Source organism: Psittacula echo (assembly GCF_963264785.1).
Source record: "Psittacula echo genome assembly, chromosome: 8".
Taxonomy (NCBI): Eukaryota; Metazoa; Chordata; class Aves; order Psittaciformes; family Psittacidae; genus Psittacula; species Psittacula echo.
Genome location: NC_137744.1, coordinates 23,512,594 through 23,540,411, shown reverse-complemented (window position 1 = coordinate 23,540,411; position 27,818 = coordinate 23,512,594). Strand labels below are relative to the sequence as shown.

Below are 27,818 nucleotides of genomic sequence, written 5' to 3'. Positions count from 1 at the left end.
TCAGCCTGGCAGTGGCAGGAGACCAGAAAACCTTCAGTGTCCAGCCTGTGCTCACCCCTGTGACCCTTGAGCAAGTTGTAGAAGCCAGAAAGTAATTCAAGTAATTGAATTGTGTATGATTTTATGTTAGAAAATCCTGGCGACTGCACTATCCCCCGTGCCAAAGAGCCTGCCATTCAGCAGGGGTTTGACCTATGATCTCCTCTTCTTCCGCACATGGGTTCCGCTTTTGGGACAATTGGCCCCGGGGCAATTTTGGGAGGGAGTCTGAGGATTTAGCAGCCCAGTCACAATCACATCATCGAGATCACCACAGAACGGTTTGTGTTGAAGGGAGCTTAAAGCTCCTCCAGCTCCAACCCCTGCCACAGGCAGGGACACCTTCCACTGGAGCAGCTTGCTCCAAGCCCCTGTGTCCAACCTGGCCTTGAACACTGCCAGGGATGGGGCAGCCACAGCTTCTCTGGGCACCCTGGGCCAGCGCCTCAGCACCCTCACAGGGAAGAGCTTCTGCCTAAGAGCTCATCTCTGTCCCCCCCTCGGGCAGGTTAAAGCCATTCCCCAGCGATGCCCATCTCCGCACCGGGCCGCACCGGGGGCACTGGGCCGCAGGGGGCGCTGTGTCCCGCTCGTCTCCACTTCCGCCTCTGCCCGCGGAGTCCCCGGTTGCCGCCCCGCGCCGGGACGTCACGAGCCGTGCCCCTCCCGTTCCCCTCTCACTTCCGCCCGGCACGGGGAGGGGCCTGGGGCCGCTCTCGCGAGACCCGCGCGGCCCCCGCGCGCGCCCCGCCCGTCGTGCCCGCCGAGGCGGCGGCCGCCCCGCGCCCGCCATGGCGTCCGACAGTGACACCGAGGAGTTCTACGACGCGCCCGAGGACGTGCACCCGCCCGCCGCGCCCCCCGCACCGTGAGTGCTACCGCTGCTGCCCCGGCCCCAGCGCGGCCCGGAGGGACCGCGGCCCCCGCCGCATCTCCCCCATCGCCGCGTCCTGTGGGGAGGGAATGGGGTTCTGATCCCTCCTACCCGGCCCCGCGTCCCCTCCGCCGGGCTCCGCGGCCCGGAGCGCGCTGGCAGCGGCCTGGGGCGGGCGGGATGTGTGGGAGCGGGGATGCGGAGAGACGGAGCGGGTCTGGGTGTGCTGGGGAGGGACTCTGGCTATGAGGGAGATCGCATCCTCGAGCAGGCTGCGTTTGGGGTTAAGGCGAGCGGAGGTGACCCGTAAATACCCCAGAATAACAAGTTTTCTGAGGGAAAAAGGAGAGGGCGTGAGCTTCTCCAGCAACAGGCTGCAGCTGTGTGTGGAACTGCTCCTAGCGTGCTCCCTCGGTTTTCATGGTGTTGATCTGATGCTGCTGCTGTTTGTGCGGGGTATGGTTCTGTGCATAGTTCGAGCAGCGGTTACCTCAGGTTTTCGGTATCACAACCCTGTTGATGTCGGCCAAATGCGCTCCCTCCTTTCAAATTGTACATATCTCTGTCTGGCTTTGTGCTGAGAAGGTTCTGGCTTGTATCAGTTCTGTTTTTATGTTGTCTGGACCAAACCAATCCATTGCTTGACCTTGTCGGGTAAGGTTTCATGTAGCTTGTCCAGAAAGCAATAAGATATGGATTGTGGGCTCTATCCTTTCGAAGCTTTAATAATTGAATAAGAGCTTGTTTTAATCTGTCAGTGGTCACTGGATGCCTAGAACAAAAGAAAGCCTGGATCTTTCCTTCTCACCTACACATCCTGTACAAAAGCTTTTCTGAGCTTAGGTTTTTACGTAGCCTGGTGAAAAGCACATCCCAGAGTATGGCTCTGCAAGATGCGGTGAGCACATTAACAGTGCTCGTGCTGGAGTGAGGTTCTGCTCCTGCTGCTCGCCTGGCACTGGCAGTCAGGAAACTCTCCTATGAGTAGCTTTAACTCAAAGTCATTGAAAAGAGCTGAAAACTAGGAACAACAAAAGCTATCCAACAGGTTGAACAGCTGGAACCTGGCAGGATGGGGACGGGAGAAGGCTGATGGATTTGTCTGGCAAGAAGGGGGAACCAGGCATTCAGTGTGGCCCAGCTGCATGTCCTAGCTGCTCATGTCCTGACTTTGCAGGTCTCCGCCACATGTACCTGAGCGGAACTTGGTAATAAGGAGTCACTCACTAGAAATTAAAGTGAAAGATGCCTTTAACTTCTCTATTGCTCTTCCATAACCTCTGAGAATACATCATTGACTCCAGTTAACAGAGTTCTGTCAGCCTGAGTCAGGTAACAGGGTGATCTCAGAGGGGTTAGTTTGCAGTGCAGGTACTGAATCTGGAATTTAGTCTGCTCTTGAATCTGTGCTGACAATGTGGAGAGTATTTTCTCTTAAATAAGCTTTGAGATTTCTTCAGAGCTAATTTCACATCTACGTTAGGTGCTTCTCAGAAGCAGGGTTGTCAGTTGTCCTTTTGAGACCTAGGCACTTGCAGTGATGTTGAGTTGGGCCCCACAAATCAAGTCAAAACATTCTCATGGGAGAAAGAGCAACTGAAAACAAGTTCATATTGCCATCTGCAGCTGGAGGCATTTCCTTGTGTTCTGATGATCATCAGCAAAACCCCTTGGGAATCCTTTTTGGCAGCATATACTATAGCCAGTTTCACAAAGTGTTGTGGATACGTTTGCCCTCGTTAAAAATGTGGAATCTGTAGCTTCCCCACACCCTGAGTTGCATGTGGGGAAGTTTAATAAGTGCTGATAAATTCAGCTGTTTGTGTAACCTGCTGATTTGTTTGTTGTTGATTTGTTTTGTTGTCTCCTGCTGTGCAGGAGTGGAGTTTGCAAGTTGGATGTAAGCTCCCAATTCCCACTGTAATCAATAGGTGCTGATGCTTAAGCCCCTCTCTCAAGAAAAGCACCATATGTGCATGCTCAAGTGCAGACATAACTGGTGTTCTCTAAGAATTAAGCAGCAAACATCACCGAACTCATTACAAAATGTTTCTTGCAGGTGGTAGTGGACTGAGGTAGCTCTCCTGGATCCATGAGGTGAAGTGTGTTTAAACCACATATTGGGAGACCACAATGTCCCTTCTGGCTAGGCCTGTATGCTGCACTTCTATGGTAGATCTTACCTTTTACGTGCAATTCTACTGAAAAGGCACTGGATTTGAGATATGATGTAGATCATGAGAAATATCCTCTAGTACCTTCGTCGCAGTCCTTGAATTCTGACTTCAGTAGTCCTGTCTGTTTGAAGCTGCTTCCATGCTTTTCCTGAAGAATCTAGTTTTCCTCTCTGTAGGAAGCTTGATGGTGTTAAGTTGTGCCCTGTTGGCACATGGGACATGCTTAGTACAACTTTTTTTTCTGTGCGTGTTTCAGGCAACATGCAAAACTGATCTTGGCAGCCGACTGATGGAGTGTGAAGTGTTGGTGATACTGCTGTAGGGATTTGCAGCACTGCAGACGTGTTTCTGAGTTAGCTTCCCAAGGACAGCCTGAACAGGGCGTTGCAGTAGTGAATCCTTGTGGTTTGGAAGGTGTGGGCTGCCACAGGGAGCTGCAGCAAGAGTAATTGTAGCTTCCAGGCCAGTCACAGCTTATAGAGAGAATGCATCATGTGCAGGTGGAGGGACTGCAGGAAATGCCCTTTCTGGCCTGGTGGCTTAACCTGTGTGTGCTGTGCAGTGTGCTGCTGCTCTGTGTACACCTCACATCTCCTTCCTGTAGTACAGTAACAGTGTGCATCTCCTGGGAGAGGCGGCAGTGTGGTCCTGGGTCTGACCAAGGCATTCCTGTCACTGGGGGGAGGTTTTGTAGGGCTGAATGGTTTATTTGACATATGATAGTTGAAAATGTGAAGCTTGGTTCAAATAGGCGCTGGGCTGGAGCTACCTGATAGTGGGAATGGCAGCTTCCTAGAGTCTGGGGAGGGTGAGGATGAATTGGACAGCTGAATAAATAAACAATAGTTAGAAAAAGTTCTTAATGGGTTTATTTGGCTTGAGCTTCACAAGGCACCAGGTTGTGTTTGTGCAGGTGAAATGGGATTTTACTTTGAGTTTTGTTTAATATTTGGAGATAACCTTGAGCCCATCCTGTGTTTAAACTGCTGTTACAGTGGTGTTGTGTAAGAAAACTGAAGTGAGAAGTATTCCGTGTGAATGTGGTTTACAAGCTCTATGGTTATCAACTTCTAAATTCCACTATTAACTAAACAGTAATACTAGGCAACAAAATTGAGTTTTTGCCTTATATTTTCTGTGGCATTTGTCAGTCTCCATGTTCTGCCTGATAACCCTGGAAAGCTACAGATCTTTTAAAGCAAAATCAAGGTTTGATTGACCTTCATACAATTATTTTCAGACACTTTTGCCAGCATCTATATTCTTTTTTGAAATGCAAGCAGTTGAGATACTGCATCTGTAAAACCAGTGGCCTTAAAGTAAAACAGGACCGGAGAAAGCTGGTAACTTCAGGAAGGCAAGACCATTCCAGAGGGAAGTTCAGTTACAAGAGGCTGCAGTTACAAAACTTGTTCTGTATCTGTCTTGCTAAACGAAGAGCACAGAAGCAGCAGATCCTCATGAATAAGGGAGCGCTGGGGCTTATAAACACAGAGCTCAAATAGTCTCAGCAAAACACTAAACTTACTGGCTTTGTTATGAACTGATCTGAAGGTGCTGTTACTGCCAAACACTTGTAGCAGTTTTGCACTCCTTCAAAAGCTTCAGTGATAAAGCTTCACCTTAGCATCAGAGGTGTATGTGTGCAATACCGAGCTCCCAGCACTGTTATGTTCTACGCCTGCGAGCTCTGTCACCTCTGTCACTGGAGCAGCCTGGTGTGGAAGGAACCTCAAAACATCTTGTGGCCCAACCTTTCAACTTCTCTCTATGTAAGGCCCTGCAGTCAGTGTGACTCAGTATTTGAATATCTTGTAGAATTCTGCAGATCTCATGGAAAATATAAGTTCAGGATACAGGGAGAGTTGACTGTTCACTGCTTAGAGAGAGCAGTGACCTGAGGAGCAGTAATTATTTGATACTGTTCCCTTAGGACACCTTGTTCTTTCATGTAATTAGTGACACGAGGGCTTGTGTGTGAGTGGATGCAACTGCATATTCCCTGTTTCCCAGGATGTATTTTGGGAAGTAGTGAAAAACCAGTTCCCTCCTGTTATTATGTAAATACTGATGTTTATTCTGAATGTCGTGATTAGAAGCAATACCTTACACTTGCATGAGTCTGAAGGTCAGAATGGCTGTGATAGTGTTGACTGTGCAGATCAGGGCTCAGGCACTTGGTTTACAAGCCACTAGGGCATTGATACTTCTGATTTCTGGGGGTTTTGGTTTCTTTGATGTCTACCCTGTGCTCCCTTTACATGCCAGTTTTAAACTCTGTTTTTAAACATGTACTTGGAATACCATCAGTTTATTAGGAAAGGGTGATGGAAACAGGATTTGTAGAAGATTCTGCTGGGAAACTTCCAGGGACTGTGGAAGCTGTGGATCTATGTGTTGTAGACACAGCTGGGTATTCAACTCTTCTTGAGTAAAGGAGTGGTATGAGAAACTTACCCTTTGTTGCTTGTTTGAAGTATCAAGTCAACACTTGTTGTAGAGCAAGACTGTATTTCAGACTGTTTAAGATGAAGCTTGCTGTCCAGAAATCTTTTTTCTTTGCACTCTACCTAAGTCTTGTATTCTCTTTCTAACAGGTCACCATCAAAAGTTGGATCCCATGTAGTAAAGGTGAGTTTCTTAAAATCAATCATATGCTTGTTGCTAAACCCAGTGCTGACTGTTTCTACCTGAAGTAGATGTGCTATGGGAGACCTAACATCTGCAGATGGAAATTACAGGCTTTACTTGTTGTAGGTAGCAATTGTTGTGCTTATGTCTCTTGAAGTTCCTTGAACTTTACCTTTATTTAGGGTATGTTAACATGTCTTGAAGCTAATTTTATTCTGGAATGTATAAGTGCAATTGAATTGACTCAGTTACTAGACTGCACTCTTTCAAGTGGTTTGTGAGTAGTAAGCAGCACTTAAATGTTGGTTATTTATATGAAATACTTGACTTTGCTCTCTTCTGTCTTCAAAATAAGAAAAAGCTTAGGGTTTGTACTTCCAAAGCCTCCCCTCAAAGTTATGTGAAGATAAAACACTATATTTAACTTAATGAGACAGCGCTGCCACGTCCCACACAGGTACGTGGTATGCTGTATCTGTGCATGGTGACAGTGCAGCTGAGGCTGGCCCACATCTAATAGGTGAGGAGTTGGAACCTTGTACAGCAACCATTCGTTTCCTGGGCTCAGAAAGGACAAAGGTGATGCTGTGCAACACATTGTCGTAGAGTAAAGAAGGCTTGACATTCCATCCTTAAAGGGTTGGGAAATCCTGGTCAAAAGGGTGTTTCTGGTTTGTCAGCAGCACTGCTCTGAATCAAGAATCTTTTTGCAGTATCTTATGGTATCTCATATGGAACAGAGACTTAGCCCGTATTTCGTGTTCTGCTTAATGTCCCTTCAGTGATTAAGTACAACATGTGAAGGCCTTTCACAAAATAGTGCCCTATCATTCTGACTAAATTCGGTGCAATCCGTGAATTTCAAAACTAACTTTAATGTCTTCACTGAGTTATTAGCTATGGAGTTCTGTATGTTGCTTGTAGGGGGGTTGGGGTTTTTTTAAGTGTCTTTTTAAGTCACTTCTTCCAAGCTGAGTTTCTAAAGGTGGAAAAAGGAGTTGCTTCTCTGCTTGGTACAATATCAGTTCAGTGAATGTGTGACTAATGATATCGTTTGTCTTGGAATGAGCAAGAAATATTTCCCCAGTCCAAAGTTTAAGAGGTGTGTGAGGTTTGTGTCAACAGAATTAGAAATTAATATAATGGCCTCTGTAGGCACTGATTGCACTAAAGGGTTTGAGTCCTCACACCTCCGAAGGGAGATTTTAGTGCTAAAGCAAAAGAGAACTTGCATTTAGATTAGAGAAACTGTATGGAAGGAGAAGGGGGAGTGGAGAGAGAGGAAGAACTATTACCATAGCTCTCTGCATGATAATGCTGTTTCTTGAGGTCAGAACTCCAGGATGGATGTCTGTAAGAGCTCTATGGTTTTCTCCAAACATTATAGGTTAGTATGGTATCAAGATTCTCTTTGATTAGGTGAGTGTCTAAGAAGAATCTAAGGAGAAATCTCTTAGCTCTCTGTCCTAGGCAGTCACTCTGTATCTTGTTTGTAGTCCAGGAGAATATGGGGAAGTCTTTTAAAATACCTGTTTTAAAATACCTGTTTACTATGGAGATGAGGTATCTTGTACATATCCAAAGCTGTAGAAGCAGGATTAAATTAACAGCCTAACAAAAATGATGATAACAGCCAACTTTTGGGGGCTTTAACACTTGAGGACTGCTGACTTCAGCAGCAGAGTTCTGGGTCTGTAGACAGGAAGGAGGAGTAGAACAGCAGTTCTATATCTCAACTCAGGGAGTCAGCTCATCATAGAATCACAGCCTGGTTTGGGTTGGAAGGGAGCTTAAAGCCTATCCGGTTCCAAACCCCTGCCACGGGCAGGGGCAGCTTGCTCCAAGCCCCGTCCAACCTGGCCTTAAGATGTGAGTTGAGATGTTTGGTTTTTGTTTAATGTTTCCAGCTCGGTAACTTAATTCTGAGTCAGTTGTGAGTAGTTTTTTCTTTTGTGGGACAAATACAGGCTTTTATCTGCAGCTGCAGTCTCCAAATAGCCTGTGCAGGATGGTCAAAGAGTGGAACAAGTTCCTCAGAGATCATGTGCAGTCTCCATTCTTGGATATAGTCAAAATGTGACTAGACACATTTCTGAGTTGTCTCTGTTTTGAGATGCTTGACGTGCCCAAATTGTAACCCAACTCTAACATTCCTGATTCCTAGGGCTGCGTATCTTAACTATGGGGTTTGTAGGGTTGGTTTGTTTAAATTAAACAAGACTTAGAACTATTAAAAGGGTATTTCCTACATTATTTTGGCACACAAAGCCACCTTTACCAAATTGTTTTCATTAATTCTTCATTTGGTAGGATGTGCCAAAGTGTTGATGTTGTTTGTACATCTTGAAACTACACTTCTTCAACTTGAAGCTGACTTTACAGCAGTACTATGATATCCTAGGAGTGTTGATTATAAAGAATCAACAGTATAGTCAGGTTTGAATTTTCATGCAGTTTTTCATCAATGTTGTTGGGTTTTGCTTAAAGTCAGTCATTTCATTTGTTCTAGTGCAGTTTATTCAGATGTTGGAAGGATCTGCATAAAAATGGTGACTAAAATAGACAGTGTGCACTAGGGATAATTGTGGAACATTAAGATTCCATGTCAGAGCCTCAAAAGCGTACCTGTGACCCCTTGATAGATCTGCCTGACTTAACCTGGAGATTTCTAACAAGGTTTCTGTTACATGTGGTGATAACACAGTTCCTGCATCCTTTCCACAAGCTGATAGAGAAAGAAATATTTTAATACAGACTTTCCTTGTTGCAGGTCATGGAATGTATATGTTTCTGTAAGCATCGTGCTACCTTCAATTTGAGTTTAGTTGAGGTTGAAACCTTTCGAACTGCTCTTTTGTTTAGTAGTGTGCAGGCTTTCTGTGCGTGGGGATGTGACATACTCCTCACCTGGACTGTATATTGCAGTTCAAACATCTGTGACAGTACAATGTGTGCAAATGGAGCTGAAGTCTTGTCCTTTATGCTATTTAATGTGTTGTAGCTGTATTTTTGTTGGGTCTTACTGAAGAACTACCATCATCTTATGTCTTTTTCCCATAGGATGTGGACAGCAAGATACACAAAACTGGAAATGAAACCTTTGTCCAAGAAATGAAACAAGATGATTCAAAAGAGGTGAGTGTTTAATGTTGATGCTTTATGCTTCCAGCATCACACTAGAAATATTAAATAATTGAATAATCAGTCTTCATCTTGATATTTACATAATCAGAATTTGTCCTTAATGTTAGTAAGAATGTTCATCTGAAGGGTAAAAACCAAACTGACTGGTGAGTCCGTGCTAGAGGTGGCTGCTGTTTAACAGTGGAATGCTTTGGGTTTGTTTCTTTAGATTATCGACAGTATTATAAAAGAAAGCCAGAAGGCACAACAACTAGATGATGATTCTTTAGATCCTAGAGGAAAAGATCTAACTGGTCCAACTTCAGATGCAAATGCTTGGATTTCTGGAGCAGGTATCATTAATAATATTCCAGAAGTATTAGCTACTAAAATACCATTACAAGAAGACCCTGGAGAACTGGTATATCAGAGTGTGTGCAAGGACACTGAGTTGGAGTCTGGGAAGCCTTTGTTTGCTTCTGAGAAACAGGAAACTGCTAAACTAACAAAAGTAACAAATGCAACTGACCGTAAAATGGATGAAACTGAAGCACAGAAAGAAGCACCCAAAAATGAGGATTTAACAGACAAGAAAGAGACCAGTACTTTAGAACAAGTGGTTTCAGATTTATCGACCAAAGACCTTTCTACAACAGAAGAAATTCCTCCAGCAAAGCCCCCACGGCAGCTCACTGTAGAGCCTGACATAGTTGCCAGCACAAAGAAGCCTGTCCCAGCACGGCCTCCACCTCCAACAAACATCCCCCCCCCGAGGCCACCCCCACCTGCCCGGCCAGCCCCACCACCACGGAAGAAGAAGAGTGAGCTGGATTTTGAAGTGCAAAAACCTGGCTTAGAAGGCAAGTGTTCTATTTCAGATGGGTTTCGTTATCTGCATGGTTACTATTTTTGTGTTTTGAGTGAAGAATCATTCGATCTTGTGATTTTAGTTTAGTTGATATGTAAATGACAGGGAAAAAAATAATTCTTCCACAGTCTTAGCTTCTTACAGTGGAGAAATACCCTTTTGCATTCCAACTGTTCCTAATTCATAGACCCTGGTAAACTAACACTTCCTACCAAGGTAGCTAATTATAGAATCATGGAATCAGTATGTTTTGAGTTGGGAGAGACCTTAAAGCTCCTCCAGTTCCAACCCCAGCCACGGGCAGGGACCCCTTCCACTAGAGCAGCTTGCTCCAAGCCTCTGTGTCCAACCTGGCCTTGAACACTGCCAGGGATGGGGCAGCCACAGCTTCTCTGGGCACCCTGGGCCAGCGCCTCAGCACCCTCACAGGGAAGAGCTTCTGCCTAAGAGCTCATCTCAGTCTCCCCTCTGACAAGTTAAAGTACTCCAAGTAAAACATGTTCAATCTTCAGCTGCATAGAAACACAAGTCAGGATGTAGCAAAAATGAGTAGTCGTGGGTTAGTTAAAGTAAATTACCTTTAAAAAAATAAGAAGTTAATGAAACTTCAGAGAACTAGGCATGAAATCATGCCTGTGCCTCCACCTATGGATGAGGCACGTAATTGATAAAGCAGATTTGGTGGCATTTGATGTTTAAAATTAAGTCACACTTGTCAGCAAGGGTCTTCAGGGGTGTAAGGGTGTTGTTAGGACTCTGACACTGTAGCCTGTGGCATTGTTATGCTCTTGTCTCTAATGTGATTTTTCTTTTCAGTTTCTCGAGAGCACTTCTCAGCTGGTGATCTTCTAACTCCAAGTACAGCGGCAGAGGGAGTGCCCAAAGATTCTCAGCCTTCTTTGGACCTGGCAAGTGCAACTAGTGGAGATAAAATAGTCACTGCACAGGTATTGGAAATGGTTCTCAGTTCGAGAACTGTAACATTGACTATTACTGTAGTGTTACAACAGAGATAACCTGTTCTATGTCTGCAAAACTTCAGGAAAATGGGAAAGCAGCTGACGGTCAAACAGCAAATGAAGTACTTGGACCACAAAGACCCAGGTCTAATTCTGGAAGAGAGCTCACAGATGAGGTACTAATGCATGTGGTCTGTGTATGGTACATTCTTATGCTTGTTTTTCCAGTCTGTTGAATGAATTGGAGTAGTCTCACATCACTATGCTCTCAACCACTGCATTCTTTGACCAGGGATGCACACAGGAGTGCTGGCCTGCTGGCTTTGTCCACTTTGTGGGCCCTGAGTCATAGGTGGTAGTAGTGTTTGGAAGTGTGAGCTGTAATAGATCTGAAATGCTCTGAGTTTGTGTTTGTTGCTGTGCAAACAGGTTACAAGCTGTCAGTGAGAGGGAACACAACAGACTTGGCATTTTGTCACTTATCTAAAAGGGGAAGAAGTCAGCAATAGAAGAATGATTTTCCCAATGTTAAAAACCAGTTTCTTCAGTTAATAAATTCCATTAATCTGATGAAGTTATCAGGCTGCTGCCAGTTTTGTGTTTATCTGTGTATAGCTGCTTTAACTATTTCAAAACAGATACATATATTCATGAGATGGTCCAAAAACCCCTTTTCCTTTGTGTAATACTAGTTAGGTCTAAATGCTGTTTCTCTGCAGGTAAAGGTTGTCTTTGACTGAATCAAAACTTCAGCTGTTAGAATGTCTGAAAGGAAAATAGTTCAACCTCTTGTAATTACATAATGTTTGACATTAGCATGGAAGGTGTCAGGCAGTGGCTGATGTCTCTGTAGGTGATTCTGATTTATGGAATTGAAGCTTGTGGTGATACGTAATTGTTCATCTGTGTATAGTGATTGCTAATGTTGGTGCTAACACACTAAAGCTCTTCTAACTTAGTCCTTGTAAAATAACTATACAGGGAGCTACAGAAGTTCCCATTAGGATAACTCATTTTTAAGGTCAGATGATTCCTGAGTCTAACCAGGTCATCTTGATTTCATATTTTCTTTTCCATAGGAAATTCTAGCAAGTGTAATGATAAAAAACCTTGATACAGGTGAAGAAATACCCCTGAGTTTGGCAGAAGAGAAGTTGCCAACAGGCATCAATCCTCTAACTTTGCATATCATGAGGAGAACTAAAGAATATGTCAGGTATGAATGATGGTAGCTTTCACCTCTTTGATACTGTTGCTGTCAGAGTTTTTGCATATGTGGAGGCTGCTCTTGTGCCAAAGTCCTGATCCATCTCTCTAATTCGAGTGCTAACTCCCAGCTCTCTCTGAAGTAGGCTGTTTATTAAATTCTTTTAACTGAAATTTGAAGGTATTGCTGACACTTGACAGCCAAATGTGTCTGAGAATGCAACTGAATTGCAGTTAGCACCTGATGTGCTGCATGTTGTCATTTCTCTACTGAATTAAACACAGCTTATATCCAAGCACTACATGTTTGTGCTGTCACCTCCTGTAGCTTTTTCAGTGTTTAAATTAGTAGACTTTGGTCCTCTGAAGATCTGTTGTCATCGGTATAGCTGGCTGCTTTGAGTATTCCCTGTTCTCAACAGAGCTTTAGCCCTTCCAATGTTTAAACCTGAGTCTTTTTTTTAACTTTGATAGAAAAATACAGTTTCTTAATGATCAGGGAATCGTGGCAGTCTAGATGTTGATTTCAAAGGCCTGGATTTATGTGAATTTATACATCAGACAATCTTTAGGGGTTTTGCATTGCTGAATTATCACTGAACAGCTCACTTGTGTAGAGCTGTGCTCTTCTGTGTACGAACTTCTGTTCAGAATGAACCACTATTAATGTATTTGATCTAAGGAAAGCAAAGCTTGAGAACATGGTGACATGTTACCAGTTCCTAGTACCGTAATGTAATTTGCTCTTAGCTTTCAAAGCATCACAGAAAGCTGAAGTTTGCAACCTGTGGAAGGGGCTAATATATCTTTGGCCTCTGGAGAGTGAGTACAGTTTTAGTATCAGGATGCCTAAGAATTGTAAGATCTGCTTTATTGATTCACATCACCTCCATGTTTTTCCAGTGTGTTGCATGAAAGAATGGATCCAAAAATGCAGATCCTACTTTACTGATGTTTCATTCACTTCGGATTCATTCTGATTTCATATTAAACAATCACTTCTGTGTTTCCTAGTAACGATGCAGCACAGTCTGATGACGAAGACAAAATGCAGACCCAGCAAACTGACTCCGATGGCGGGAGGTTAAAACAGAAAACGTAAGATGCTGTTTCGTGTCCCTACAAAGAAAAGGCAGGCTTTGTTTTTCCAAGCTGAAGCTCCCCTTCTGACCTGTGAACAAGTTACCTTTTAAATACAAGTGATACCCGAATTTACATAAGCCCGTTGCTCTGCAGTTGAACTGAAGGTTACCTGCTTGTTTTGAGAAGCAGTAATGGAACGAGATAATACTGCATTTCAAATCCAAACTATTGATTCATAATAGAGAATTTGCCAGTGTTGTGTTGAAAAAGTGCCTTTGCTTTTTAAGGACCCAGCTGAAGAAGTTCCTTGGCAAGTCTGTAAAGCGAGCAAAACACCTTGCTGAGGAGTACGGCGAACGTGCTGTCAATAAAGTGAAGAGTGTTCGAGATGAAGGTAAGTGACACTGATTCTTTTGTATAGACATATGTATTTTTAATAGGATAATCTCTTTATCTGAGGGCTTCTAGGACTCAAAGCTGGCTGAGGGACTGCTTATTCTACCACTGTACAGTTGTTGATTTGGCTTTTTAGAGTTAAAGCTTGTAGCTTAGGGATTTTGAGACCAGCAGATTACAAGAAATGATTCTTGTAAAGTAATAGTTGAGAGACCTTTTCAGTTAAACCAGTTGAATGCTCTCATTTTTCTTGTGCTGTTAGAAATCTGCCTGGATATCAAAATGTAATTTTTTGGGGGGAAGTTTTTGCAGCAGAGGTAGAAGTGTTGGTTGTCTTCGTTACTTCAATAAAATCAGATTTGTTTTGACAACCAGTGCCACCGTTAGAGTTCTCATATAGCTTGAGCTGCTGTTAGATTTCCCAACTACAACTGAATTCTCCTCTTGTTTCATCAATGTTTCCTTCAGATAGACTTCTAGTACTGCAGTAAGCCAAGCTAACCACTGCCTGAGCTAAGTGCCATAGAGTGCCGTAGAACTGCTGCACTTCAGCATCTTGCATTGCTGCTGGCTGTTTGCCCCAGCTCTTTTGTAATTCTTATGCTTTGTGGGCAGGTGACCAGGCCATTTCAGCCTCTTCAGTCAGAAGAAAGCAATACAGTCATTTTCAGCACACATTAAACTGACAGAAATCACTTAGTGCAGCATCTGCTGAATGCCAGAGGGGTGCAAAGAAAGGGGCAGAACAAAAGTGGATAGCAGCTCTTACTTTGAGTGTTCCGTGTCTGGATTCACTGCAACGTCAAATCAGCGTAGATGTATTTTTAGACCTTGACACAACAGTACTCTTGTTTTGCTTTAAGAGCTTAAAATTGCTTGGGAAAATTTGCTAATTCAAGACTAATCTGCTACCAAAAAGTATTGGCAAATGCTTACCAGGAGATAAAATGTGTATTTGCTGCTGAATTTGTGTTTCTCTTAGTCTTCCATACAGATCAAGATGATCCCTCTTCCAGTGATGATGAAGGGATGCCGTATACAAGACCTGTTAAGTTCAAAGCAGCACATGGCTTCAAGGGACCTTATGATTTTGAACAGATTAAAGTTGTTCAGGATCTCAGCGGGGAGCACATGGTAGGTCTCAAATTTCATCTGGGGTTTTACTGAATCTCTTGACCCTGAGATTCAACTTTTAGTTTCCATCTACTTGATGACCTCCAGAAATGACTGTCAGGTTTTTTTGTTCTTGATGAGCAGTTTCATTCTGGAAAATAATATTCTGGCAAGAGATTAAATTTTGGCTGGTTTGATCACATTTTCAGGGAAAAAAAGAATCTGTAGATACTCAGGATTCGGGGATTCTCCAGAGCTTTTCCTTGAAGAGTTTTGATATGAGTGATACTTAGCGGTTTTGGTTCCGTCAATTCCAAATTTAGGTTGAAATAAGCTATGTTCCACTACCAACTGTCTGGCACCAACTGAAACAGTCCACCAGCTCCAGGTGTTATGCTGAGGACAGTGACAGCAGCCAGGTTGGTGACCAGAGCTTTCAAGCTTGTCGCCCACAATTGAAGTTTCCAGTCCTATTGGTAACCTATCTGTGTTGGTTTCTGTCATGCCAGTATTTGACTACTTAACCTAGAAAATTCATCAGAAATATCCCAAAAGGACCCTATGTTGGTGGATTGATGCCTAACAGCTCTCCATTATAACAGGAAGAAATGGAATACTACTTGTGTGGTACTGTGCTCTGTCGACTGCTGACTCTTCAGACTCGCAATGGAAGAATTGTTTTCCTCACAGCCCTTGCAAAATCCTTGTGCCAGTTCTGAATTTAACAAATAGATGTAATGCTCATTTTGTGTGCCAGAATTGATGTAACCAAGCACAATTCTACTTAGAAAAATAGTGTTAGCACAGCTTGTGCTAACTTCAAGTGCAGCCACAAATACTTGCCAGTTCTACCAAGCAAACAGCAGGTTGTAAGTCACTTGGAGCCCTGGCTGACTGTCACCCACTGTGCTGGATTTAATGTAGAACACTGTGGTCATCTGCCCTGGGGATGTTTCTTTCAAACTCTTTTTGCACAGTCCACCAGCCTTAACAACCACTTTCCAGTGTCTTCATCTACAATTTATTTTACTTGTAGTATCTTGTATATGTCTTAAATCTTGTCAAGTGTTCTAGAAAGGCTTTTTGGTATGGCACTTTAGGTTAATGCCCCCTCTGTTTTGACAGGGTGCTGTCTGGACAATGAAGTTTTCTCACTGTGGTCGATTACTTGCATCTGCAGGACAGGACAACGTAGTAAGAATATGGGTTTTAAAGAATGCTTTTGACTATTTCAACAACATGCGGATGAAGTACAATACAGAAGGTATGTTTCATGCATCCCTGGAGCTCTAAACCTCTAGAAATAGTAGGTTTTTGGGAACTTAAAGTTGATCATGTTTTTTCTGCCTGTGTTCTAGGCCGTGTCTCTCCCTCTCCATCTCAAGAGAGTCTGAATTCTTCCAAGTCTGATAACGATGCAGGGGTATGTGCATTACATATGTGTTCTGTAAAGCCAAATCTTCACTGTTGGTTTATCCAAACACATTAAAGAGTTCTTGGCTTGTCTTTCTGAGGCAGAGACAAACTGTCTTATCGATAGACACCTTCAATCAATTTCAAGATGTTTCACAGCCCATTGTGTTGAAGTTTACTGGAGTTGTTTATTAGTGCAGGGTTATTTTAAAGTCGTAAGAATTGTTCTTCAATTGTTACTGGCTCTGTACTTTTGGTAAGCAGTAACTGCCTGTTGTTAACTTTCCAGCTGACACTTTGTAATGTTTCTATCCATTCCTCTGATAGATTTGCAGTGGAGTTGATGAAGACCCAGATGATAAAAATGCCCCATTTCGACAGCGACCTTTTTGCAAATACAAAGGGCATACAGCAGATCTTCTTGATCTTTCCTGGTCTAAAGTAAGGCACGTTAATACAGACTATGGAGCTCTTTTGTGTTTTTATTGTTTTCCTTTATTAATTGCCATTGGAACCATACAGCTAAACAACATGAAACAGTCACTGAAGTTAAGAGGAAAGGTTTGTGGAGGCAACACGTATGCTGCCTGAAATAGTCAAAGTGGACACGTTCTAAAGTTGCTGAATATATTATCTTAAAATTAGAGAATTGCCTTGTGCTCAACTTTCAAACTGTTTCACATAAAACTTGCTCACTTAATTCTCCTCATTGGAATACAGTTGTAATTTGAAGAACACACTCTGGGTCTTTGGCTGAAGGATCTTAGGCAGGAGAGACTCTGACCCCTTCTCTGAAGCCTGTTGTTCTTTTTCTTCTCTGAATACTTTAACTGCTTTCCAAGTGTTCATTTCCATTGAGATTCTTCCAGAAAATCTTCTGTGAGCATCAGTGTAGGGATCCTAAGGAAAGTGATCAGTAATGTTGTATCTGAAAGGATAAAATGTTGAATTTCATGGCAAGAGAGAAGTTGGTGAGGGTTTACCAATCAGATTGCTTCTGTATTTCCTGTTACTTGTATCTGTGTTAGTAACCATGGAATGCTCTTGTTTCACAGAATTACTTCTTGCTTTCTTCTTCTATGGACAAAACTGTCAGATTATGGCACATATCAAGAAGAGAATGTCTCTGCTGTTTCCAGCACATCGACTTTGTCACTGCTATAGCATTCCATCCAAGGGTAAGTGCAATTGGCCTCTTTCTTCTCGAAAGGCAGAATTTATAAGAGTTGTCCCCCTGTGTGTGTAATCTTGTAGAACAGCTGTAAGAAATGGAACTCCATTTACCAGTAGTTTTTATATTGTCCTTTCAGTCTTAAACGTTGTAATCAACTCCTCTGAGAGCTCCTATGTGGGAGGTTCTGTAGAGTTGTTTGGCAATGAGGCGGGAAGGCTTTAAGGAAGGCAGGCATACCTGAAGCGCAAGCAGAGATTAATGTAGTGTCTCCTCTCAGGATGACAGGTACTTCTTAAGTGGTTCATTGGATGGGAAGCTGCGGCTCTGGAACATTCCTGACAAGAAGGTGGCATTATGGAATGAAGTAGATGGGCAGACAAAATTGATTACAGCTGCCAACTTCTGTCAGAATGGCAAATATGCAGTCATAGGCACATATGATGGGAGATGCATCTTCTATGACACTGAGGTAAAACCTTTTGGAGACTGTATTTTTTAATGTTAAATAACCAACAGATTTCAAATGCTTATTGAAATATCAAGAAACAAGCATTTTAAAACTTGTTTTCACAATTATTTCAAATACCTTTTCAGCACTTGAAGTACCATACACAAATACACGTGCGCTCTACCAGAGGCCGAAACAGAGTTGGAAGGAAAATTACTGGCATTGAACCATTGCCTGGAGAAAATAAGGTACTGAGTTTCAGGGAAGCTTTAGCTCAGTCCTGAGGCCTGGTATTTATATTTAATGCTTAAGAAGTTTGTGTTAAGTCTTGCTTGTAGTCACTGGCTTAAATCTTTTAACACTACTAAAGACTAAAGTCTTTTAGCACTACTAAAATGAGCACTACTCTTTGCTGATTTAGGTTAATACAATACTAAGTAGTGGTAAAATAGATTATATTCTTTTTAAGTAACATTACGTTCTGATTAATGTAAATGTGACAAAATCTTTACAGATGGCTTTCAGTGAAAATTTCTTTGGCATAAGTAACCTCTCAAATTTAATACTCATTCGGGAGTGTACTTCATAGAGAAGCTGAAAAGATGCTGAAAGCTCAGAAGCTGTTATCCAAACAAGTGTATTTCAGAATCAGTCATTCTGTTTAGCTTCAGTCGAAACTGAAGTCTTGTGAAAGGCTTCAATTCTCATCATACAAAGAACATGCTGTTGAATGTTAAACTCTCCAGCTTTAGGTTATGAGTTTATCTCTTGTATATAAAGTTTCAGGGGTGATGTGGGATCAACAGCTGGGTCTATCAGAGTAGCAGATCACCAGCTGCTATCACCTGTATTTACTCTGATCAATGTCAGAGAAATCACTGAACCCCTAAAACATGCAGAAGATTCAGAACTCAGTAGTGCCTTTGGGTTTGCCTCAGATGTGTGTTGGTGTGTGTTAGATGGTGTAATAAAACACAGCTCACCACGAGCTCTTCTGAAAACAAGCAGGAAGATCTCTAATGTGATGGTGTTCCAAGACTTGCTCCAACTTTGTTGCATAAAGGATCAGATAAGTGGGGCTCAGTATTTGACTGCTACTCTGCTATTCCCTTCTCCTAGCAGCATCTTGAGGCTCGCTGCTAACCTACAGTCTGCTCTACTTCTAAGGTACCATGAAAGGGCTCATCAGCTCAATGCCCTTATGCATTTTGACAACTCTTTTCAGAGACTTCTCTGTTCCTTACAAGTACATTTAAGCTTCTGATCTGAAACATATGAATAGGAAGCATGCTGGCATGGACCAAGAAAAGCCCAGTTTGTGTATGTAGCAGCTAATGGCCTCTGTTTTGTGCTCCATTAATGATAGGTCACGACTCGCCAGGAATTTGCCTCACTAGAAAGCTGCTTTACTGCATTATGGTGGAACATGATGGCTGTTCTTTGGGCCCACATTTTACTTCAGTAAAGAGCAGCTGTTCTGGTTCAGACCAAGCAGGATCATCTTGACAGCGAACTTGTGTTCTGTCCATTGACAGAAAATGAGAGAGAAAACTGTCATTGTCCAATCCTTCTGCTTCTTTGGGGCTGTTCTTTGTGTGTGTCATTTCTTTGATTCAGAAGACCTGAATTCCGACTCTGAATGAACTCAGTCTTGGGCATGCCCATGGCTTCTACTCCTAAATTTTATCTCTTTTCTAGATACTAGTGACATCAAATGATTCCAGGATCAGATTGTATGACCTGAGAGATCTGTCTTTGTCTATGAAATACAAAGGTTATGTCAACAGCAGCAGCCAAATCAAAGCTAGCTTTAGGTAAGACAATATAACAATGGAGTTGTTGGGTTTGGGAATTGCTGTGGCTGAAGTACAGAGGCTTTTGTTTAATCTGTTTACCTTGGTATGAAACTGAGCCTCTGAAATGTCACTTGGCTCAGAGTACAAAGGTGACTGAAAGCTGTGGTCAGGAATGACAAAGCTGCCTGCAAGCAGGAAGCTTCTGTGAAGGATCGAGTCCTTTTGTGTTGACAGCACAATGCATGTCCATTACTGCTGCTGTAAATGCAGAAACTCTCCTAGAACTGAGGGGGTTGGAACACTGCATCATTTCTTTCCTCCATGGTAAACAGGTTTCATTTCCTTAGTTTTGTCAGGTATTGCTGCAGATGTGTGGGTCACCCAAGTGCTACCCAAGGCCGTTGGTCACTGCCCATTCAGCATGACTCTCAGGAAACAGCCTGCAGATCTGAGTGGGAATTCTTTCCTCTTTTTCTATGCAAGCCTAAGATGCTTTCCTGAGTTTGAGTGCATTGCTGTGACTGCCATGGGAATACTGGGGTTTAGAGTAGTAAAAGAGGGGGAGTAGAGGGAGAAGAATGTTCTATTCCCTTTTTGAGCCTTGCAGAAACCAAAGGGGAAAAATGCTTGGGTGTTTGTTTGACCTGACTGTTTGAACAGAGGAGGGCAGCAGTGCTTAAGGAATAATGCCAAGTTTAATCTTGATGACCTTTGAAAGCATCTTTAAGGCTGACCCATCATTTCCCAGGATGGCTGAGGTTGGATGGGACCTCTGGAAGTCATCTTGTCCAGCCCCCTGCTCAAGATTAACTTCCCAAATTAAGTTGTTTCTACTGACAGCTGTAGCACAGTTGGGGTAGAGTTCAGCTATGGGGCATACTCACACAGTAGGTAAATCCGAAGTGGATTTGCAGGGGTGGTTCTGTCTCTGTCAATGTGTTTTATACAGTCATTTAGTTACAATCTTGTTGAATGTCTTTCTTCTTCCACCTGTGTGGATTTTTTTGCCCGTGACTGTTGTTAGCAGTTCCTGTTGCACACTGGTGCTCACACAGGTTCCAGACTCAGATACAAATTGCTCTTCAAGATGATGCCATTTTCATGTTGCTCTTCTATGCCAGAAGCTGCAGGAGAACAGCTTCTGTGTGCTCTTCATGGGAACTACCCTTTCCTCCCAGCAGGAGAGCTTCAGGCACTTGCATGCACACACATTTAAGTGGTTTTTTATATTTTTAGCTTTTTTTGAGTTGCAGTCACTAAAATAAAGCATCAGTTTGAATGGGGACCTTGGCCTGATTGCACTTGTAAAGCTGCACATCATCTGGAGATCTGCTGTAGTGGGTGCTTGAACAGCTAAGAAAAGTAATGGTTTTCCTTCTTTGACTCTTTAGCCATGACTTTACCTACATTGTGAGTGGTTCAGAAGATAAATACGTTTATATCTGGAGTACATACCATGACTTGAGCAAGTTCACGTCTGTAAGGAGAGACCGTAATGACTTCTGGGAAGGCATTAAAGGTAAGAAACGATCTTTCATCTGTGCTTTATCAAAGCTCATATGATTTCAAAAATGAAGGTTTTCTTATCTTCTCCTTTCCATTTGCTCAGCAGTGCTGTTCATTTAGTTTGAACAGATTGTCAGGAAGATGCATTGGAATGGGTGGGGTTTCAGTAAGTGGCCTCTCAGAAAACCTTGCCCACAAGAAACTGCAAATGCATGCTTGGGGTGGCAAGAGACAGAGCAGCCAAGAACATGTCCACTTTCAGCGAGAGAACTTCAGTCAGGTTCTGCCAGCAAAACTGAGTAAGAGTAGTAAGAACACTGTGCTGGCAGAGCTTGCTTGTGTAAGTGTAAAGATTGATCCTTAGGTCCTTTATGGGGAAAAGTGACTAAAAACAATGCAAAAAAGGAGCAACTCATCTGCACACACACACAAGTTTTGGGGATGTGTTTGTATTAAACATGTTTCAGAGCCCTTACCAGTTAATTTGGGGCTTTTATTACCAGTTAATAATTAGAGGAACTTCTGAGCTCCCCAAGCTTATAAACCAATGACTGTTTCTGAATGATGAGCTTACCTGGTGCCACCAGCACCGAAATCCTTGGATAGTTACTGAAATGGATGCCTGCTGTTCTTGTGTAACAGTTCCTTGCAGCCAGGTAACCAAAGTTGGGTTTTCTTTCTGAAGCTCACAATGCAGTGGTCACATCGGCAATTTTTGCTCCCAATCCTGGTTTGATGGTGGCACTGGAAACTTCAGAGAAGCAAGAAGCTGAAAATAAGGGAGAAGATTCTGAAACATCAGACACCATACCCTCTGGTAGGTGTTTGAGATGAGCTCTGCCTCATGCCATGGCATGAGGAGTAAAGTCCTTGCAGTGGCATGGATCCACATTCCTGCCTTAGCAGTTAAACATTTTGATAACTGCTGTATTCTTGAGAGAATGTGAAGTGAGGAGCAGAGCTGTTGTCCTCTGTACTTCAGGATTCTTTCTGCATTTGAGCTGCTAGGAAGTTGAGTTCTACCAGCATACAGTCCCAGACTGGTTTGGATTGGAAGGGACCTTAAAACTCATCAGTTCCAACCCCTGCCACGGGCAGGGACACCTTCCACTAGAGCAGCTTGCTCCAAGCCCCTGTGTCCAACCTGGCCTTGAACACTGCCAGGGATGGGGCAGCCACAGCTTCTCTGGGCACCCTGTGCCAGCGCCTCAGCACCCTCACAGGGGAGAGCTTCTGCCTAAGAGCTCATCTCAGTCTCCCCTCGGGCAGGTTCAAGCCCTTTCCCTTGTCCTGTCCCTACAGGCCCTTGTCCAAAGCCTCTCTCCAGGTTTCCTGGAGCCCCTTTAGGTACTGGAGCTGCTCTAAGGTCTCCCCTTAAGGAGCCTTCTCCAGGCTGAACTGGCCCAGCTCTCTCAGCCTGGCTCCAGCCCTCTAACGTAAGTTCCCCTTCCAAGAGGTGCAGATGTTCCTTGAAGCATTGCATGGATAACAGGAATGTGATAAAGGAGGGAAGGTGTCACAGCGAGAGCTTAGCTTCTAATGAGAGCTTGATCTTTTAATACACTTTCTTAGATGAACTAACAGTTCATTCTCTTTCCTTAAGGAGCTTTGAAGACAGATCACACAGAAGTGCTTTTATCAGCCGACTTCACCGGAGCAATCAAAGTCTTCATTAACAAAAAGAAATATGTATCTTAGTTGTTCTGCAACTGACAGCACAAAGCTATGGTACTGTGGGATTCATCCCCAGAAATAATGCGGGCAAAGCAGAGTATCTAATATAATAGTGTTACAGGCTGAGTTCTTTTTAAATCTTTCTTTTAAGGCTACTCAAATATTGGATCCTGGGAAAGCAGTGTCTGCCTATAACACCTGGGCTTTAGCATAGAGAGGAATGGCTAAGAATAGTTCTGCCAAACATCAGACTCTAAACGTTCTATGAGCAGTTGTTCTGCACTGGCCTTATGAGCCTGCACGCATTTCTGCACAGGAACACATGTCTTGGTTACATGCACTCATTTGAACAGGTATCAAAAGGATTCCAGTGGTGCCAGTGGCCACTAGATGTCAGGGATGGGAAGGGAAGGTTGAAGGAATGCTCTGATCTGCTGTTTGCACAAGATTCCATTGGATGGGATGTTGAATCTGTAGTCGCTGTTGTTGCCAGGTTTAAGTTCTGGGAGTTTGTGATGGGTGAGCAACGTGTGTAAATGTTTTTATAAATCTCTCAACTTCAGGACGTGGAAAACCTCTTTTTTTTGTTGTCTTTTAATTGTCGTGGACTTTGGGTTCCTTTCTTATCTCTGATTTTTTGCACACTGGAGCACAATACTTGTGTAAAGAATTCTCTCATTCCTTCTTCACGGGCACCAGGATATAGTCACCTTCCAGGTAAAATTGAGCTGCATTAGAAAATTCTTCTATTTTACAAGTATGTAAAATAAACTGTTTACATTTTTTAAGCATTGTAGCTTAAAGTTTTAAGTTGTTCTCGTTTGTTTTGTGCCACTGAATTTTGAAAGTCTTTGTAAATATTCATATAAAACACCAATGAAGTAACATTCTGGGCATCGGGACCCACGCAATGTTATTGATGGTTGAGTGGTTCAGAACAGATGTATCATTAAACTTGGTCACACACTTGGAAACTGTTGCTTCTTTTCCATTTGATTCATAAATTTGCCTACTTTTGTGTGAGTGGTTTTGACCTGTTCCTCAGATCATTGACCTTGCCTGCACTGGTTAACTCCTGAGTTCTGCTTCTCCTGATCTTGGCACTTCTTTAGTGACAGTTTTTTTCCTGAAGCAATGGGGAATGGAGCACTGCAACTGGATGTGTGAGGAGGAGGCTTCCAAAGTGTATTAAGATTCCTTCCCATGTGGTTCTGGGCAACCTAGTTGCCCTGCTCGTTGCAGGGAGGTTGGATTAGATGGGCTTTGAAGGCCTCTTCCAACCGAAATCAATCTGTGAGTAGATGAATGAAGGCAGAGAGGAGCAGGAAATGAGTCTTGCTCCTCTTTTAAGGTTTTCTTTTTATTCAAGTGAACTTAAGGAAGACTTTGTGTAAACCTGTCTTGAGCATGAAAGGCCTCTTGTTGCAAGAGGAGCATCATGAGTACATACTGATGTATAAAGTGATTTTCAGTTGACACACTCAGAGTAAGCTTGACTCAGGTTTAAAGGTACCTGTATAGATGAGATGAGCTAAGCTCACTCCAGATTTTAGCGGAGCTCAAAGTAATGACAAATGGACAGAAGTGAGGAGATGGCACAAGACAACACGTGGTTTGTGACTCCAGCCATGAGTTTCTGTATCAGGTTATGCATGTGGAGACTGTGATTCCTGTGTCTGATCCAAGCCATTTCTGGAGTTTGCTACAGCTGCTCTATGTATTAAGTGACAAATGCAAGGCAAGGAGCTGCTTTGTGCAGTGCAAACACCATCACTTCACCTACAGGTTCCTTCTGTCTACTGTCTGGGCCCAAAGCCAGCAGTTCAAGAAGACGAATGCTGCATAACTCCTCTTTTCTTAAGCTAAAAAGGGTTGGGTATTTCATAGAATCATCACAGAGGGGTTTGGGTTGAAGGGACCTCAAAGCTCATCCACTTACAACCCCTTGCCACGGGCAGGGGCACCATGCACTGGACCAGGTTGCTCAGTGTTTAGAACAGTCCTGGTGCTACAGCTGGGTGTATGAGCGCACCAGAAGTGCTGGGGGGCTGCAGGTTTGGCTGAGCACCGATGTCTGACCACATCGCCCACATACACACCACAACCCTTGCTTTGATGGGAGGCACGAGCTGCATACAAAGCTTTGCTGGAGGAGTTCCTCACTTGTGGCCCTGGAGTCACCTGGTCTTGGCTTTGTTAGCAGGAGAGGTACAGGTAAGTGCAGGTGTGATTATAAGGCCACATCTGAGGTACTTGAAACCCATTAAAACATTACAGCTGTATCCATGTCCCACAGGAGTTCTAAGGCTGGGACACTGCAGGTGTAATGGCATTTATAACCCTCTGCTTCTCAGCTGGAAAGCGTGTCTGGATCTGGGTTACTGACCCTGCTGGTCAGTGCAGGAATGCTGGCCTCAGTCCAATGGATGAAGTACTGGGATTAATCACCTGCTTAAGGCTAATTGCACAGTGAATTGCTGCTCAGGGCTAGGCCCATTTACAGGTGATGAAAGGGCTCACAGATATGCAGTGCAGGCAGGGCAAGATGGAGTGTTACTGTCTAATGATATTAAGAGCCTTTTATCTTGGATGGCTTATGAGATATTAAATCCTAAACCTGCCACTAACCCTTTCAGTCACAGGACTGGTCTCTACACACTGTTCCAGCCCTTACAAGGAGCATCAACTGCACAAATAGATGTTAGGACAGAAATACTCATTCTTCTTTACTGCACCCTTGGTGCTATAGTGCTGCTGGGGAATGGGAGGGCCTCCACCATCAGGCTAATGTGATGTCCCTGGCTGGCTGTGCTGTCCCTCCGGTCAGGGAAGGAGGCGAAAGAGCTGTTTTACCTGTGTTGGCTGCACCTTCCAGTGTGGTTCCTCCCTGGTCCCTGCAGCCTGGGCAGGGCTGGGTACCCTGAGAGGTTGGGAAGCAAATCCCGGTGATCTGAAGCCTGTGAGGGATGTGGTTAAGAATTTAACTTTGTAGGAAGTCACTTCAGGATGCGGTGTTGTCTTCTGCAGGTAGCCCTGAGAGACCCTCGTGTGTCATTAGAACAGAACATCTCAGGCCTCTGCTCCCCAGTCCCAGAGATATTCCAGTAACAAGGACATGATGTGTGTGGAACGTGCCGCGCTCCCCTTCCCACACTGCTTCCCAGTCTGGTCAGAAGAGGAGGGTTTCTTTCCCATCCCCTATCCCCTGTCCATGTGCCGGTGCTGCCACAAACCTCTGCAAGATGGATGTGTTGTATGTGTGTGACTTCAGGGTTTGCCTCCAGCATTGCCCTTACAGATTGCTTCTAGTTTGCTCACAACAGATTCCAACTAAGTTCATGTTCCACTGTATTGAATGTTACTATACGTGGAAGAAGAAGATCATCTTTGGCCATAGATGCTTTCCAACTATGGGATGGAAGTTTGGCTGCAACCGATTTCCACTGATGGGAGGGAAGACCAAGAGGCTGCTGCAGGAGGTGGAGGAGGCTGAAGAGAAGGTGCTCAGTTATTCCCCACTTGCAACTTTGGGGCAGGAAAGGCGACCCCGCTCCCAGCACTCCCAATCCTCGCGGTTTTCTGCCGAGGTGCCCGTCCTCACCATCCCATTAAAGCATTTTTGGGCTCATTGGTGTTCAGGGGAGCTCACTGGGGCAGGCTCAGGCTGACAGTTGGGCTCTGTGCTGGATGTAACACATCCCCATGGGCCCGGCCCTTCCCAGCTCTTTTTGCCCTTCAGCTCTCCTCCACCTTCTGGGAAGAGGAGGAAAAAGAAGGAATAAAGCACTAAGCTCTCTCTGGTTTACAGACCCTTTGCAGCCCCAACAAGAAGCGCCGTGTTCTGCCACACCACAACGTGACACCAGAGCAGCAGAACCGGCGCCAGGCTCCAGAGCAGCCCCGTGGCGGCGGTGACCGGAGTGGATTCCCCTGCCCTGGGTGCCAAAGGGGACTTGGATTTAGCTGCTTCTGGAAACACCGATTTGGGCTAAAATGGAAAGTCCCGAGCAGGGAGGCGGAGCTCAGGATCCCCCTCGGCCTTCCTGCACTTTACAACCAGCTTCCACCCCGGCCATGTGCTTTGTTTGAACACCGACCTGCCCAAATCCCACCAAATCTGAAACTCGGGAGCTTGGCTGGAGGTGGTGCTGGGATTGTCAAGAGGAATCACAAATCCCCGCGTGTTTTCTAACTTCCAGGGCGTTCAGCACCACTCAGGGCAGGAACTAAGATCCATTGCCGCCAGCAGAAACAACCACTCGCGGGCTGAGCTCCACCGTGTCATTGATTATGTTGCTGATGTTATTGTTGTTTGTAGTAGTTGTGTTTCATTGTAGTGGGAGCAGTGTTATGTTGTTCTTCAGTTTTAGTGGTCGGATGCTGTTGTACTTTAGTTGTTAGTTGTAGTAGGTTGTACTTTATATATTATTGTTGTCATTAATAGTAGTAGTATTACGTTGTCCTTTATTGTTGTTATTGTCATATGTTATTTATTCTTATTATTACTATTGTTCTGTCATGTTATTTATTGTCCTTGTCATTAGTATTCCAATGTATTTCACTTATTAAACTGTTCTCTCCCAACCATTTGTGTTTCCCACTCTTCCCGTTCTCCTCCCATCCCTCCCGCAGGGCACAGGGGCTGAGCGAGCGGCTCCGTGCTGCTCAGTTCCCAGCTGGATTCAGCCCCGACCCGGCTCCAGTGCAGGTTCCCTCCTGCCTCCCAATGGGCTCCACGAGGTCGCTCCACGCCGGAGGCTCAGGATCCCAAATGCCTCTTCCCGGGGCAGCCAGAGGGAAATCCCATGGGCTGCGGGCGCTGCCCATCAGCTCAGGATCTGTCCCGCTGCGGGTCTGATCCTGCTTGGTGCAGGCAGGGGCGGGCAGGGCCAAGTGCAGGCATCAGGTGCGTCCCATAGGATTGAGCAGGGCGAGGAATTCCTGGGCGAGGGGCAGGGCCTGGGGCCTTTGTTGACAGCCCCGGGTTGGTTGGATTGGACTGGCCGAGACGTTCCCTCGCTCGGTCCCTGCAGGCCCTTGCCCAAAGCCCCATTCCAGCGCCCGGTCCCTTCACCCGCAGCCCGGACGCCTTTGCCTGAGCCCATCTGCTCGGCTGCGCCATCCCGGCTGCTCCCCCAGCGCCGCACCTGCGGCGGGGACAAAGCCGACGCAGGGCGTGGTGGACCGAGCCCAGCCCAACCGAACCGAGCAGCGGCCTCCCGGTCCCCGCCCAGCGGCTCCGCCCGCCCCTGGCCCGGCCCCGCCGCGCCCGCCCGCCCGCCCGCAGGGAGGCAGCGGCTCGGCTCGGCGCGGCCCCGCGGCGCTCGGCTCGGGCCAT

General features: G+C 44.6%; 1 protein-coding gene across 3 annotated transcripts; it reads left to right on the top strand.

Annotated features, from left to right (window-relative positions):
* The first annotated feature begins 738 nt into the window (after nt 1–738).
* Nucleotides 739–23,268, top strand: WDR44 (WD repeat domain 44). 3 transcript variants are annotated; one of them, XM_080624697.1, is made up of 20 exons: nt 739–907; nt 5,688–5,721; nt 8,782–8,856; nt 9,074–9,704; nt 10,529–10,659; nt 10,755–10,847; nt 11,751–11,887; nt 12,892–12,975; nt 13,248–13,354; nt 14,339–14,490; nt 15,595–15,733; nt 15,828–15,892; nt 16,210–16,323; nt 16,938–17,060; nt 17,334–17,525; nt 17,651–17,752; nt 19,203–19,318; nt 20,692–20,819; nt 21,492–21,623; nt 22,410–23,268. In XM_080624697.1, the coding sequence occupies exons 1-20, from the start codon at nt 831–833 to the stop codon at nt 22,502–22,504; spliced, it is 2,727 nt and encodes a 908-aa protein (XP_080480823.1). In that variant the 5' UTR covers nt 739–830; the 3' UTR covers nt 22,505–23,268. The 3 variants fall into 3 exon arrangements, 2 of the variants coding, with proteins under 2 accessions (XP_080480823.1, XP_080480824.1); XM_080624698.1 differs by lacking the exon at nt 22,410–23,268 and having other exon boundaries at nt 21,449–21,570; XR_013957523.1 differs by lacking the exons at nt 19,203–19,318; nt 22,410–23,268 and having other exon boundaries at nt 21,492–21,511.
* The last annotated feature ends 4,550 nt before the right edge of the window (nt 23,269–27,818 follow it).

Excerpts from the sequence above, each read along its gene's own strand:
- WDR44 (XM_080624697.1), top strand. The coding sequence starts at position 831 with ATGGCGTCCGACAGTGACACCGAGGAGTTCTACGACGCGCCCGAGGAC. Across the intron at positions 8,857-9,073 it reads AACAAGATGATTCAAAAGAG|ATTATCGACAGTATTATAAA; the intron begins GTGAGTGTTTAA and ends TTGTTTCTTTAG. Across the intron at positions 20,820-21,491 it reads CTTCTGGGAAGGCATTAAAG|CTCACAATGCAGTGGTCACA; the intron begins GTAAGAAACGAT and ends TTCTTTCTGAAG.